The sequence below is a fragment of the Gymnoscopelus braueri genome (assembly GCF_963280865.1).
Source record: "Gymnoscopelus braueri genome assembly, chromosome: 17".
Lineage (NCBI taxonomy): Eukaryota > Metazoa > Chordata > Actinopteri > Myctophiformes > Myctophidae > Gymnoscopelus > Gymnoscopelus braueri.
In genome coordinates this window covers 50753006-50767358 of record NC_137617.1, presented here as the reverse complement: position 1 = coordinate 50767358, position 14353 = coordinate 50753006, and the positions used below count along the sequence as shown (strand labels likewise).

At 43.6% G+C, this 14353-nt stretch overlaps 1 protein-coding gene across 2 annotated transcripts in view; it reads right to left on the bottom strand.

Annotated features, from left to right (window-relative positions):
- Positions 1 to 457: 457 nt before the first annotated feature.
- The window catches only part of LOC308104856 (uncharacterized protein), a 34037-nt gene continuing 20141 nt past the window's right edge, over positions 458 to 14353 (bottom strand). Inside the window, exons 4-9 of one of the 2 annotated variants that reach the window (XM_080455429.1) lie at positions 12219 to 12286; positions 11254 to 11356; positions 9047 to 9360; positions 6927 to 7239; positions 3177 to 3368; positions 458 to 820 (exon numbers count right to left, since the gene is read on the bottom strand). In XM_080455429.1, coding sequence (XP_080311555.1) covers positions 504 to 820; positions 3177 to 3368; positions 6927 to 7239; positions 9047 to 9360; positions 11254 to 11356; positions 12219 to 12286 — 1307 coding nt within the window. In that variant the 3' untranslated portion in view covers positions 458 to 503. The remainder of the gene's footprint in view (positions 821 to 3176; positions 3369 to 6926; positions 7240 to 9046; positions 9361 to 11253; positions 11357 to 12218; positions 12287 to 14353) is intronic. The other variant, XM_080455430.1, reaches the window with a different exon arrangement.

Below are 14353 nucleotides of genomic sequence, written 5' to 3'. Positions count from 1 at the left end.
TCATTTTGGGTGGAATTTTGGGACATGGAAAAGTCCAGAAAACCGTTTTTATTTAGAAGACATTTTGTAGAATCTGAAACCTCAGGCCTTAAAGGCTTTAAAAGCCAAAGAGAAATGTAGTTTTTATTCATAACGTTTTAGAGCTCAACGACACAAACGCAATTAAATTGTTAAAAGCAATTATTTGTGTGGACAATTAATTCGGCAATGCATAATGTCATAATCGTGACAGCACTATCAAGAGTTACAGACCCGTAAGGGTCCTTTTGGTTCCATTTGTACTCTCTCAGAGTTACAGACCCATAAGTGGGCCCATTCTGACCCTCCCGGCGGCCCCCCGAACCCACCGTTGAGAAACCAGCGCAACACAAAAGTCCTTTCATTTTAATTATTCATCAAACTCTTTACATTTCCCTCCCCCAGCCCCCTCCCCTCCCCTCCCCTCCCCTCCCCTCAGTCCGATCACGTAGATTGAATTATTATTCTTTTTGTGTGGTTTTGTTTCAGGCGTAAACACACTTGTGGATCTTCAGGTTGCGCTTGTCGGAGTACCTCTTGCCGCACTTGTCGCAGATGTACTGCTTCCCGCCGGCGTGCACGTGGCGCTTGTGCGTGCGCAGGTGGCTGCCCTGGCTGAAGGCCTTGCCGCAGACGTCGCAGCCGTAGGGCTTCTCCCCGGTGTGGATGCGGACGTGCAGCTTCAGGCTGTTGGCGTTGTTGAAGCGCTTCTCGCAGAAGTCGCAGCTGAAGGGCTTCTCCGCCGAGTGCGTCCGGCCGTGTGAGATCAGGCTGCTCTGCTGGCTGAAGCACTTCCCACACTCTGAGGGACACAGAGAGTCACAGTTAACACAGTGGGTGCCAGAATTCTATAATAACAGATTACGTTCGGTGCCAGAAATCTCACCGGTAATCTGCGCGGCGCTGTTTAAACTGTAGACTCCGTGTGAAACAAAGCATGCGTTCATTTTGCACGACGGTCCTGGCTAACGGCTGGAACAATAACATCTCTCACGCGAGTAACAATGGTGCAGCGATCGTGCATACAGAATGAGTCGTTTTCCCCAGCGTAAAAAGTTTGGGAGTTATAGGGGTTTTAGAGAAGGAGATAGAACGGAAGCGGATGGGAGCCATGTTTTTTGACACAGTGATCCATCTGTCCTTTCCTTCTCAGAGTCACCACGGGTGATTCCAGAGCTGCTCCAGCCCCTCCCGTGTGGAAAAAAACGAAAAGACTGTGAAAACACGGTTCAGACCGTGTTTGGCACCCGATGTGTTAACTCATTGAGTGGTATTCACGTGTTTCACCGCTATGGTGCAACGTGCCAATCACGTGTTTCACCTGTTTTTAGTTTTTAGTAAAAAATTGTAAAAAACTCAAAACTTCTTTTTCTTTTTTTTTGAAAAAAATGTTCAGAACCCAATATATCATTATCTGAAGATTTGCAGCTCCATCCACTCCTTGTTTAACTTATAACTGTAAAAGGTTGTATCTCGCTTCCTAAGCACTTTTTTTGGCACTGGGACAACATAGCCAGAAATAATTCTGGCACTCGATGTGTTAAGATCACACTTTTTAATAACCCGCCCCGCACGGGAGCCCAGCCCGCCCGCCCCAACCCGCCCCAACCCGCCCCACAAAAACATTAATATAAATCAACGATCCAGGCCATCCCGCAACCCGCCAAAAAACACACACAAGCAAGTCCTTACAATTGCTTTTCAGAGAGAGAGAGAGAGAGAGAGAGAGAGAGAGAGAGAGAGAGAGAGAGAGAGAGAGAGAGAGAGAGAGAGAGAGAGAGAGAGAGAGAGAGAGAAAGTGTGTGTTGGTGGGTTTTTTCTTCCGTGGGTTGACCCGCTTCGCCCGCCCCACGATAATTGCATCATATTATAATCGTCCTCTATAACTAAAATACATTAAAAACACCTTAAATATTGTATTTATTTGATCCTATAGTTTCTTTGAGTCATTACATTGTTCTCTCTGCACTCTGTGACTAGTTGACCTTTACCTTGTTTATTGACTAGAGAGCATGTGATGTAGGCCTACATGGTAACCATGGTAACGTTATAACGCGCTGTAGTCCTACATGGTAACCATGGTAACGTTATAATGTGATGTAGGCCTACATGGTAACCATGGTAACGTTATAATGTGCTGTAGTCCTACATGGAAACCATGGTAACGTTATAATGTGATGTAGGCCTACATGGTAACCATGGTAACGTTATAATGTGATGTAGGCCTACATGGTAACCATGGTAACGTTATAATGTGATGTAGGCCTACATGGTAACCATGGTAACGTTATAATGTGCTGTAGGCCTACATGGTAACCATGGTAACGTTATAATGTGATGTAGTCCTACATGGTAACCATGGTAACGTTATAATGTGATGTAGGCCTACATGGTAACCATGGTAACGTTATAATGTGATGTAGTCCTACATGGTAACCATGGTAACGTTATAATGTGCTGTAGTCCTACATGGTAACCATGGTAACGTTATAATGTGCTGTAATCCTACATGGTAACCATGGTAACGTTATAATGTGCTGTAGGCCTACATGGTAACCATGGTAACGTTATAATGTGCTGTAGGCCTACATGGTAACCATGGTAACGTTATAATGTGCTGTAATCCTACATGGTAACCATGGTAACGTTATAATGTGCTGTAGGCCTACATGGTAACCATGGTAACGTTATAATGTGATGTAGGCCTACATGGTAACCATGGTAACGTTATAATGTGCTGTAGTCCTACATGGTAACCATGGTAACGTTATAATGTGCTGTAGGCCTACATGGTAACCATGGTAACGTTATAATGTGATGTAGGCCTACATGGTAACCATGGTAACGTTATAATGTGCTGTGGTAACCATGGTAACGTTATAACGCGCTGTAGGCCTACATGGTAACCATGGTAACGTTATAATGTGCTGTAGGCCTACATGGTAACCATGGTAACGTTATAATGTGCTGTAGTCCTACATGGTAACCATGGTAACGTTATAATGTGCTGTAGGCCTACATGGTAACCATGGTAACGTTATAATGTGCTGTAGTCCTACATGGTAACCATGGTAACGTTATAATGTGATGTAGGCCTACATGGTAACCATGGTAACGTTATAATGTTTACATTGATGTGAGGATGCTCATGGTTTGACCTTTGCACTCAAAGGGTCTCTCCCCGGTGTGGATGCGTTTGTGGATCCTCAGGTTGACTGACTGGCGGAAGGCCTTTCCACACAGGTCACAGGCGTAGGGCCGGGCGCCCGTGTGCACCCTCTGGTGGTTCTTCAGGTTCACTGCATGACGGAAGGCCTTGGGACACACGGTGCACTGGAAGGGCTTCACACCTGAACACAGAGAAACACAGAGAAACACACCTGAACACCAGATAGAAGCACAGAGACACTATCTGAACACCTGAACACCAGATAGAAGCACAGAGACACTATCTGAACACCTGAACACCAGATAGAAGCACAGAGACACTATCTGAACACCTGAACACCAGATAGAAGCACAGAGACACTATCTGAACACCTGAACACAGAGAAACACACCTGAACACCAGATAGAAGCACAGAGACACTATCTGAACACCTGAACACCAGATAGAAGCACAGAGACACTATCTGAACACCTGAACACCAGATAGAAGCACAGAGACACTATCTGAACACCTGAACACAGAGAAACACACCTGAACACCAGATAGAAGCACAGAGACACTATCTGAACACCTGAACACCAGATAGAAGCACAGACACACCATCTCACAACTGAAGGGTTTGTCAGCCCCCCCCAACACACACACACACACACACACACACACACACACACACACACACACACACACACACACACACACACACACACACACACACACACACACACACACACACACACACACACACACACACACACACACACACACACACACACACACACACACACACACACCAGGGTCGCTAGGATTGTCGCTAGGATTGTAATCTGCCGGTCCTAATGTCCGGAATGATTCAAATGATCAGACATCTGATAAAAATACGGGTCATAATTATGTTTATGCATTAATTACAAGCAGGTGCGTAAATACAGCCTATAACACTTAGGCCTACAGCTTTATAATTTGGATTGAGCTATTTGAACATGAACCATGATGAACGAGTAATATACACATTGTATATAGCAGGGTCATCTGGCACAAATACATGAATGACCTATCATTTGCTCATGCTGCGTCACTGCGTGCGTAATGGTTTCTCAATAATCAATTGCGGACTTTGAACGCATTTTCTAATCAGCTGACAGCTGACCTGTTAGGACAATAAATGATAGAGCACTACTCACTCACAGGAGGTTATACTGTATAAATGATAGAGCACTACTCACTCACAGGAGGTTATACTGTATAAATGATAGAGCACTACTCACTCTCAGGAGGTTATACTGTATAAATGATAGAGCACTACTCACTCTCAGGAGGTTATACTGTATAAATGATAGAGCACTACTCACCTCTCAGGAGGTTATACTGTATAAATGATAGAGCACTACTCACTCACAGGAGGTTATACTGTATAAATGATAGAGCACTACTCACTCACAGGAGGTTATACTGTATAAATGATAGAGCACTACTCACTCTCAGGAGGTTATACTGTATAAATGATAGAGCACTACTCACTCTCAGGAGGTTATACTGTATAAATGATAGAGCACTACTCACTCACAGGAGGTTATACTGTATCAATCTGGGAACCCATCGCCAACTGAAAATGAAAAACAGCGCCCTCTGCTGTTTGTTCTATGTCTGTTGGCTCTGGGCGGAAGAAAAACGTAGAGCCAGAGCGCAAAGGAAACCGGTGTTTTGTATGCCTTCAACGCGTCACTTCCGGTTGGTGCGACTATGTTTTCATTCCCACTAACAATATTTCTACACGGAACACTAACACCACTTCTCCCAGAGAACATGGATGGTTTTGGTTATAAGCCCACTTGTTTCTATGATGAAAGAACAAGTTAAAATGTGAATATCTTTCCGTGGTTTTGTCTGCTCCGCGGACGTTATTGTTAAATTAGTTTCGGTTTGTTTCGAGGGGGAAAGATCGACGGACACGTGAATCCCGCCCACTACATTTGATTGGGTAAAGCGCGGCCCGCTTCCTGATCTGAAGGCACGCCCATGCGCACTTGTTATGACGAACCTCCCCGACAGATTCCAACGCAGTGCAGAATCTGTTCTTGAGAGATTAATACTGTATAAATGATAGAGCACTACTCACTCTCAGGAGGTTATACTGTATAAATGATAGAGCACTACTCACTCACAGGAGGTTATACTGTATAGTTAGACAGTGGATGCCGTCTCCTCATAGAGCTGTTCAGTTCAAAGTGGTAACGTTTTAACGTGTCCCCCTCATAGAGTTAAAAATAGGTTCACCTTTATGATTAACGTCGTGTTTCACCTGGATGCCATAGTTGCAGTAAGCCTATAGCTGTTGTGGAGAGTATTTACGCATCTGTGTTGGATGTTTCATCATGTTAAACTGTAATAGAGCAAACCGGCAGACAGAGATGACAGGCCTGTAGGGACTCTGGACAAGAGAAAGGGTAAGCTCTTGCTCCCCCCGGTGGTTCACCGTGTAAGAGCACATTAATGAGGCCTCTCTCTCTCTCTCTCTCTCTCTCTCTCTCTCTCTCTCTCTCTCTCTCTCTCTCTCTCTCTCTCTCTCCTCTCTCTCTCTCTCTCTCTCTCTCTCTCTCTCTCTCTCTCTCTCTCTCTCTCTCTCTCTCTCTCTCTCTCTCTCTCTCTCTCTCTCTCTCTCTCTCTCTCTCTCTCTCTCTCTCTCTCTCTCTCTCTCTCTCTCTCTCTCTCTCTCTCTCTCTCTCTCATCCGCCTCCATTCTAAAGCGGACACAAAAACGCCATTTTCTCGTTGTAGTTTTTCTCCTCGCTGATCACTGTTTAACATAAACCGTTGTAACTACAAATGGCGGTCTCCGTTTTGCATGGGGTTTTCACTGGGCGACGGAGAAGGATCTCCGCTATGTTTACAAACAGTTTAGAGCTCAATCTTAAGGATTTTAACGAGGTCTATGGCGACGTGAAAAAAACAACAATAAAACGCTGGCACTGGTAAGTACATTATGAGATTAAACGCTGGCATGGAATGTCACGTGTTAATGAACGAGCCGTGTCATTGTCAACCGGTCAGGATGTCCGGAGAGATTTTTTTTCCCCGGTCTTTGTCATAAAAAAAATCGGTCAAAACCGGCAATTATCGGACTGACGCGACCTCTGACACACACACACACACACACACACACACACACACACACACACACACACACACACACACACACACACACACACACACACACACACACACACACACACACACACACACACACACGAAGACTAAGAACTTTGTTTCCTCTGTTGATCCAGCCTATAGGATATTATACCCATGGACTGTGTGTGTGTGTGTGTGTGTGTACCTGTGTGTGTGTGTGTGTGTACCTGTGTGTACCTGTGTGTGTGTGTGTGTGTGTGTGTACCTGTGTGTGTGTGTGTGTACCTGTGTGTGTGTGTGTGTGTGTGTGTGTACCTGTGTGTGTGTGTGTGTGTGTGTGTGTGTGTGTGTGTGTGTGTGTGTGTGTGTGTGTGTGTGTGTACCTGTGTGTGTGTGTGTGTGTGTGTGTGTGTGTGTGTGTGTGTGTGTGTGTGTGTGTGTGTGTGTGTACCTGTGTGTGTGTGTGTGTGTGTGTGTGTGTGTGTACCTGTGTGTGTGTGTGTGTGTGTACCTGTGTGTGTGTGTTTGTGTGTGTGTGTACCTGTGTGTGTGTGTGTGTGTGTGTGTGTGTGTGTGTACCTGTGTGTGTGTGTGTGTGTGTGTGTGTGTGTACCTGTGTGTATGAGCTCGTGGGCCTTCAGGGTGATCTGGCGGGTGAAGCCTTTGCCACAGACGTCACAGATGAAGATCTTCTCTCCGGTGTGGATGGCCGTGTGGCGAGCCAGGTTCTGCGCCAGGTTGAAGCTCCGCCCACACACGTCGCAGCCGTAGGGCTTGTCGCCGGAGTGCACGGCGCTGTGCGCCTTCAGGTGGGCGTGCTTGGCGAAGCACTTGCCACACTGCAGGCACTCGAAGGGCTTCTCCCCCGTGTGGGCCAGCTCGTGCTCCAGCAGGCCCTGCTTGTGGGTGAACTTCTTGCCGCAGACCTAGAGTTGACGTGGTTTGTACAATGATACGTCATTGATTAACCCTTTAACCCGTTGTATCATAAGCCCTGTGCCACTGGACGTCTAAGACGTCAAAAAAAAAACATGCGGTGCGGGTCACATGCGCGATTTTTATTAATAATTAATTCAACTACTGTAAAACATCGGTAACAACAACACACTCTACCAGCCTCCAGAGGTGGAAAATAGCAGATCTACAAGCTCACAATGCCTTGTGCTTGTAGATCTGCTATTTTCACATGGTTACATGGTATGTTTTATAATAATAATCTAAATCTACAAAGTAACTAAGTTTTCAAATAATTGTAGTGGAGTAAAAAGTACAATATTTGCCTATGAGATGTAGTGGAGTTACTGGAGTAGAAGTAAAAGTATTAGAAATTGGAAATACTCGAGAGTCAAGTGCAAATACCTCAAAGTTGTACTTAAGTACAGTTCTTGAGTACATGTACTTAAAGACGAATGCCAAAATCCATTTGAAAAAATTGCTTTTCACTGTTCTCAGGTCAAATATTGATATGCGATTAAAATGCGATTAATTGCGATTAATTAATTACAAATCCTCTAATTAATTAGATTAATTTTTTTAATCGAGTCCCAGCCCTAATTTTTTTTTTTTAATGTTCTGAACCCAAGATATGATGATTTGAAAATGTGCTGCTCCATTCACTTCATGTTTAACTTCTTACTGTAAAGGGCTGTATCTCGGCTCCTAAGCACTTTTTTTTCCCCCAATGAATGTTGGCTCTGGCAAAAAACCAAAGCCAAACTGCCAGAAATAAGTCAGGCGCTATGAGTTAAGACTGGGAAAGCATCAATCTGTCATTTTTTGATTTCTTTGGCTATTCAAAAATAGCAGATCTACAAGCTCATAGCGCGGCACCGAGTGCCGCGCTATGAGCTTGTAGATCTGCTATTTTTGAAATTTTGTTTTTTTAAAGCGATTTTTTTTTACTCAAATCTTTGCTTCTGGGGGGTCCCTGGAACAACATATTTGGGGGTTAAATACGCCAAATTCGTATTTAAAAATGTTTTCTAAATCCTTTCTAAACAGTATGTTGCTATATCAGTGGTGCGCCAACTTTAGCCGCAGACCCCCATCTCAAAATGTTTTGTTCCAGGGACCCCCCTCAGAAGCAGACATTTGAGTTAAAACATGTTTGCTTTAAAAAATATATATAGATTCAAAGATTTGCACACACGTTAGTGATTTTTCAAAAATAGCCGAAGTATAAAATAATGGTTTAAGTGGTTTTACACAGATCCAGCGTTCCCGGTTTTAACTCATTGACTGCCAATCCTGTGTTCTGACGTGTGTCAATGTAAAGCCCACTCATTTTACAAAGGTTAGTGAAAATGCTTGGAATTGCTGGCAAGGGGCTGGCAGTTAACTCATTCACTCATTCCCCAAGGACCCCACTTTGAGAGAACCCCTGCTCTATGCCAGTGGTTCTCAAACTTTTTCGTGCCAAAGGACCCCCAAATAGACACTTATTAGCCCTGCGGACCCCCATTTGAAAAGAAAAGCCAGGGACCCCCATAAGAGAAGGTTTTTTAACGGCTCTCTAGCAGTGATTTTCAACCATTTTAATGTCAAGGACCCCCCAGTTTGACATGCATTAGGGCTACGGACCCCCATATAAGGACATTTATATCTCTGGGACCCCAATTTATATTGTAAAATCAATATTAATTTAACTCTGAGAGTTAGGGTCCATTTGGTTCCATTTGCACACTCTCAGAGTTACAGACCCGTAAGGGTCCATTTGGTCCCTGTCCAACGCACCTCGCAGGTGAAGGGCTTGTCTGGCTTGGCCACCATGGGGCGGGGCATGACGTGGTGCATCATGCTGTGGTGCATCATCAGGGGCGGGGGCCGCGCGTGGAGCCTGAAGTTGCTCTGCTTGCGGAAGCTCTTCCCGCACTGGGAGCAGATGGAGAACTTCTGTCCGCCGGCGGGCAGCACCTCCTCTCCCAGCACCGGGTGGAAGGTGGGGTCCTCCCGCTCCGTGGGGTCCACCATGTGCCGGCCCCCCGTCACGGGACACACGTCGTCAGACATACCGGCGTCCTCCGAGTCGGACGCCTCCGCGGCCGCTCCTACAGGAGGAGGAGGAGGAGACGAAGAGGAGGAGGAGATGGAGGAGGAGGAGGAGACGAAGAGGAGGAGGAGATGGAGGAGGAGGAGGAGACGAAGAGGAGGAGGAGATGGAGGAGGAGACGAAGAGGAGGAGGAGACGAAGAGGAGGAGGAGATGGAGGAGGAGGAGGAGGAGGAGACGAAGAGGAGGAGGAGATGGAGGAGGAGACGAAGAGGAGGAGGAGACGAAGAGGAGGAGGAGATGGAGGAGGAGGAGGAGGAGGACACGAAGAGGAGGAGGAGATGGAGGAGAGAAAGAAACAAGGACGATATGTGAACACACAGATTAGGACGGAGCTACTACACCAGCTAAGACATACATGGACAACTGGCGGCCCCCACCTTCACTTAAAGGAGGAGTTCACCCTAAAAAAATACTTATTTTCTATCAATTGCACACCCCATGAAGCCTTGATTTCATGGATTTATTTTAGTTTTTGTGGCATTCCTAAAACAATAATTTGATGACCGTGTGTATTTCCGGTAGGAGACACAAATAATCTACTTTGTGTCTCCTACCGGATACATTAGCCGGTAGGAGACGGGAATCAAATTATTAGCTTAGGAATGAGACAAAAACAAAAAAGAATCCATGGATTCAAGGCTTCATAGGGTGTGCAATTGATAGAAAATAAGTCATTTTTTGGGTGAACTCCTCCTTTAATGCGGCCAGCAGGTTAATATCAGAATAGTGATTATATTATTGATTTCAGCTGTTATGATTCTAAACATGCAAACATGACCCGCTTTACTTACTTCTCTATATTAGTAGCTTAAGACTTATTAGTAGACTTTTTAAGTCCAATGTATTTGTATTTCAGTTCATAAAGTTAAAGTAATACTAGGTAACGTTTTCAACAAAACTAAAGTTAAATTGTATATCTTTTACGAGTGGCAAAAGTTTCACAACACCCACTCCGTGAATTTCACCCCCGGAAGCCTTTTATTTATATATTTTCTATTGAAAGTGGACTGGGGGGACTTTCCCGGGGAAATGACGTTCCTGGCCAACGTCATGACGTCGTGGCCGACGTCCCCAGGAACTACCGCAACGGTTTCCTGTTTGGCCAGGAACTACCGCGCTATAACAAAAAGGAACCTCACGCTGATGTTAAGATAATGTAGGATTGGAAGATCGAAAAAGAACAGAAAAAGAAAGCACAGCTCATGGTAACTAATGCTCCACTGGCTAAGAGAAACGATCCGTAGATAGTATAAAACAATTAAAAGATCGCTTTTTGAAACGTTTCCGGCTTCCGGTGAAAACGAATGGAATTCTGGGTAATCGAGGATTACGGAAATTGTATGCAGTGACGGTAGTGACCAGCAGAGGTTGCTAAAAATCGTTATTTGGGATTCTGCATTGTATAACTTTAACATAAGTATAACTAAATGTATTTGAAATTAAATTAAAAAAAATACTTTTCAGAACTCTAAAAAAAATAGCAAAAAAAAAAATCTGGATTCCAATTGAAAAATAGCAGATCTACAAGCTCAAAACGCGTCGCACTGCGACACGTTGTGGCGGCCATTTTGTGGTTTCACAAATTGAAAGCCTATTCATTTTCCCATAGAGATTTCCGAAAATATTTATATTCATTATTTTAATAATATAGTTTGTCGACTACTTTTGACGGCAAATGTAATATATATATATATATTTTTAAAAGGTCTTCAAGGTCCTTAAATTGTAACTTTATAAATGCACAGATACCCTGTATACACTATACTGTAAGTTGGTTTGTTTACTGTTGAGTGAGAAAACAATGTTGCACATTAAGATCATCTGGGGACCCCCCGAAGATCACGTGGGGACCCCCTGGGTTGAGAATCCCTGCTCTACGTGATACTCACTCTCAGCGATGGCGTCCAGGTCGATGTTCCCGTGTTCGTCTTTGATGCTGACCGCCAGCACGAAGGGAGCGTCCATGTCGACCACGCCCTCCTCGTTAACGATCTGATAGGAGATTAACATTAAAATGTGTCAGCCACGCCCTCCTCGTTAACGATCTGATAGGAGATTAACATTAAAATATGTCAGCCACGCCCTCCTCGTTAACGATCTGATAGGAGATTAACATTAAAATATGTCAGCCACGCCCTCCTCGTTAACGATCTGATAGGAGATTAACATTAAAATATGTCAGCCACGCCCTCCTCGTTAACGATCTGATAGGAGATTAACATTAAAATGTGTCAGCCACGCCCTCCTCGTTAACGATCTGATAGGAGATTAACATTAAAATGTGTCAGCCACGCCCTCCTCGTTAACGATCTGATAGGAGATTAACATTAAAATATGTCAGCCACGCCCTCCTCGTTAACGATCTGATAGGAGATTAACATTAAAATATGTCAGCCACGCCCTCCTCGTTAACGATCTGATAGGAGATTAACATTAAAATATGTCAGCCACGCCCTCCTCGTTAACGATCTGATAGGAGATTAACATTAAAATATGTCAGCCACGCCCTCCTCGTTAACGATCTGATAGGAGATTAACATTAAAATATGTCAGCCACGCCCTCCTCGTTAACGATCCGACAGGAGATTAACATTAAAATACCATTAAATACCATACAAATACCACACATACTCTTTCTGTAAATATGCATTGTATTGCTCCTGTATTGATGATGATTTGTATTGTATTTTGTTTCTTGGTGATTAATTGAATACATAGACCGCAATGGAAACAGGCCCTCAGAGCCTTTTTTTGTGTTATATCTTTTAGCATCTCTTGCGTAACTGTACCTGCTGTACCGTCTGTGATTTGTCAATCAATCCATCGATCGATGGATCAATGAATGAGTTCTCACCTCTTCGTTGATGGAGCCGTCATCATGCTGTGCAGAGGGCGAGCTTCCTCCATAGCAATGTTCAGCTTCTGGGTGAGAACAAAAACACCCTCACCTTATATGTACACACACCGTTCACCCTCACCTTATATGTACACACACCGTTCACCCACCTAATACATTTAAATGATCATAATAATATCACATTGGGTGCCAGAGGTTTATTCAAATATTATACGTTCAGTGCCGGCTATTCTTCCATCCACTTACGTTGATACGTTTCGTGCTGTAGAAGCCCCGACGCGGAAGTGCATGTAAACAAAGCGTGCGTGCGAGACGGCGGAGGGTCCCGACTAACGCCTGGAACAATAATATTTCTAACGCGATCCTCCATTGCAGAGTGATCGCCGATCGAAAACGGCTCGCTTCCACCACGTTAAAAAGAAATGGAGATATTAAGCTTTTAGTCAAGGAGATAACATTGGAGTGGCCGACCGGAAGGATTTTTGACATGGATCCACATCCGGCCTCTCCTTCTCAGAAACTCCTTGGATGATCCCAAAGTTTCGTTAGAGCGCCCCACGTGGGCCCCACGTATAAAAAAAAAATGGGTCAAAAACGGTCCGGACCATTTTGGGCACCCCATGTGATATAAACTAACGGTACTTTAATACAGTTATTCGTTTTCAAAGTCTGGCCAACCTCAGGTGGGCTGAAACTATTAACAACTGATTCACTGCCAATCGCGTAGATCTACGCGAACTTATTTAAAGCCGCCACGTGCCAATCGCGTAGATCTACTTGAACTGAAAAAAATAAATATATATATATATATATATATATATATATATATATATCTTTTTTTTTTTTTTCAATTTGACCCAAAGACCAAGGAGATATGATTTTTTGAAGATCTAGACTCCTATCCACTAAAAAAAAAATCTGTATCTCGGCTCCTGAGTACATTTTTTTTTTCAATGAAAAATCTCTGGCACTGGCTAAAAAAATATGAAAATACCTCTGGCAGTTAATGGGTTAACACATTGGGTGCCAAAACCGTATATATACGGTTTTGGCCGTACTAACGTTGAGTGCCAAAACCGTATATATACGGTTTTTGAAAAAAAATAAAAAAGCACCAGGAGATATCATTGTTCGAAGATTTAGACTCCAATCCACCTCCTGGTTAACTTATGACTTCAAAAGCCTTTATCTCGGCTCCTGTGTACTTTTTTTTTTACAATGTTAACTCATTCACTGCCACTGACGTAAAAAACGTAATTCGTCCCGTTTACCAATCCTGCCACTGACGTAAAAAACGTAATTTTTTTTTTTTGAAAAATTTTTTTTTTTTTTTTTTTTTTTTTTTTTTTAGTTTTTTTTTCAAATTTGACCCAAAGACCAAGGAGATATGATTGTTTAAAGATCTACACTCCCATCCACTTCCTTGTTAACTTAAAACTTAAAAATTCTGTATCTCGGCTCCTGAGTACTTTTTTTTTTAAATGAAAAATCTCTGGCAGTGGGCAAACGCGGCCAGCAATAATTGTGGCAGTGAATGAGTTAATTTAACTATTTTCAACTGGCTGCAACTATGGAACGGATTACCGAATGTTTTTAATTTTTTTCCCCCGATTGTACGAGACCTCTATGTGTGTAATGAGGGGATCACCGTGATCTGAAAATGGTAAAAACTCCCGGCACTCAACGTATAATATTTTAATAAACCTCTGGCACCCAATGTGTTAATTATTACTTAATAACTAGAGTCACATTATCCATGTTGCATGCGTCTTCCTGGATTAACCCATTAAGACCGGGAACGCATCCGTGTCATTTTAGATCTTAGCTATGTTTCCCCAATCTCTATTTAAATGGAATAGAATTTCCCCGTGGATAACAACGGTAGACAGACGCTAAACAGTCTCCGGAAAGTACACTCACATTCATATTTATTTTGTATTTTAAAAATAAGCTAAACTCCGCCGCATCAAGTATTTTATTAGGTAGGCCCTGTTACAATGCCCTTGATCGCAGCCGCAGTGACCAGAGGGTGAGGCTTGCGGGTTCCGGCCGCCTGATGACACGCCTGGTGACATAGGGTATTGATCCCAGGATACTCACCCACACCGTCAGACAGGATGTAGTAATGTCTG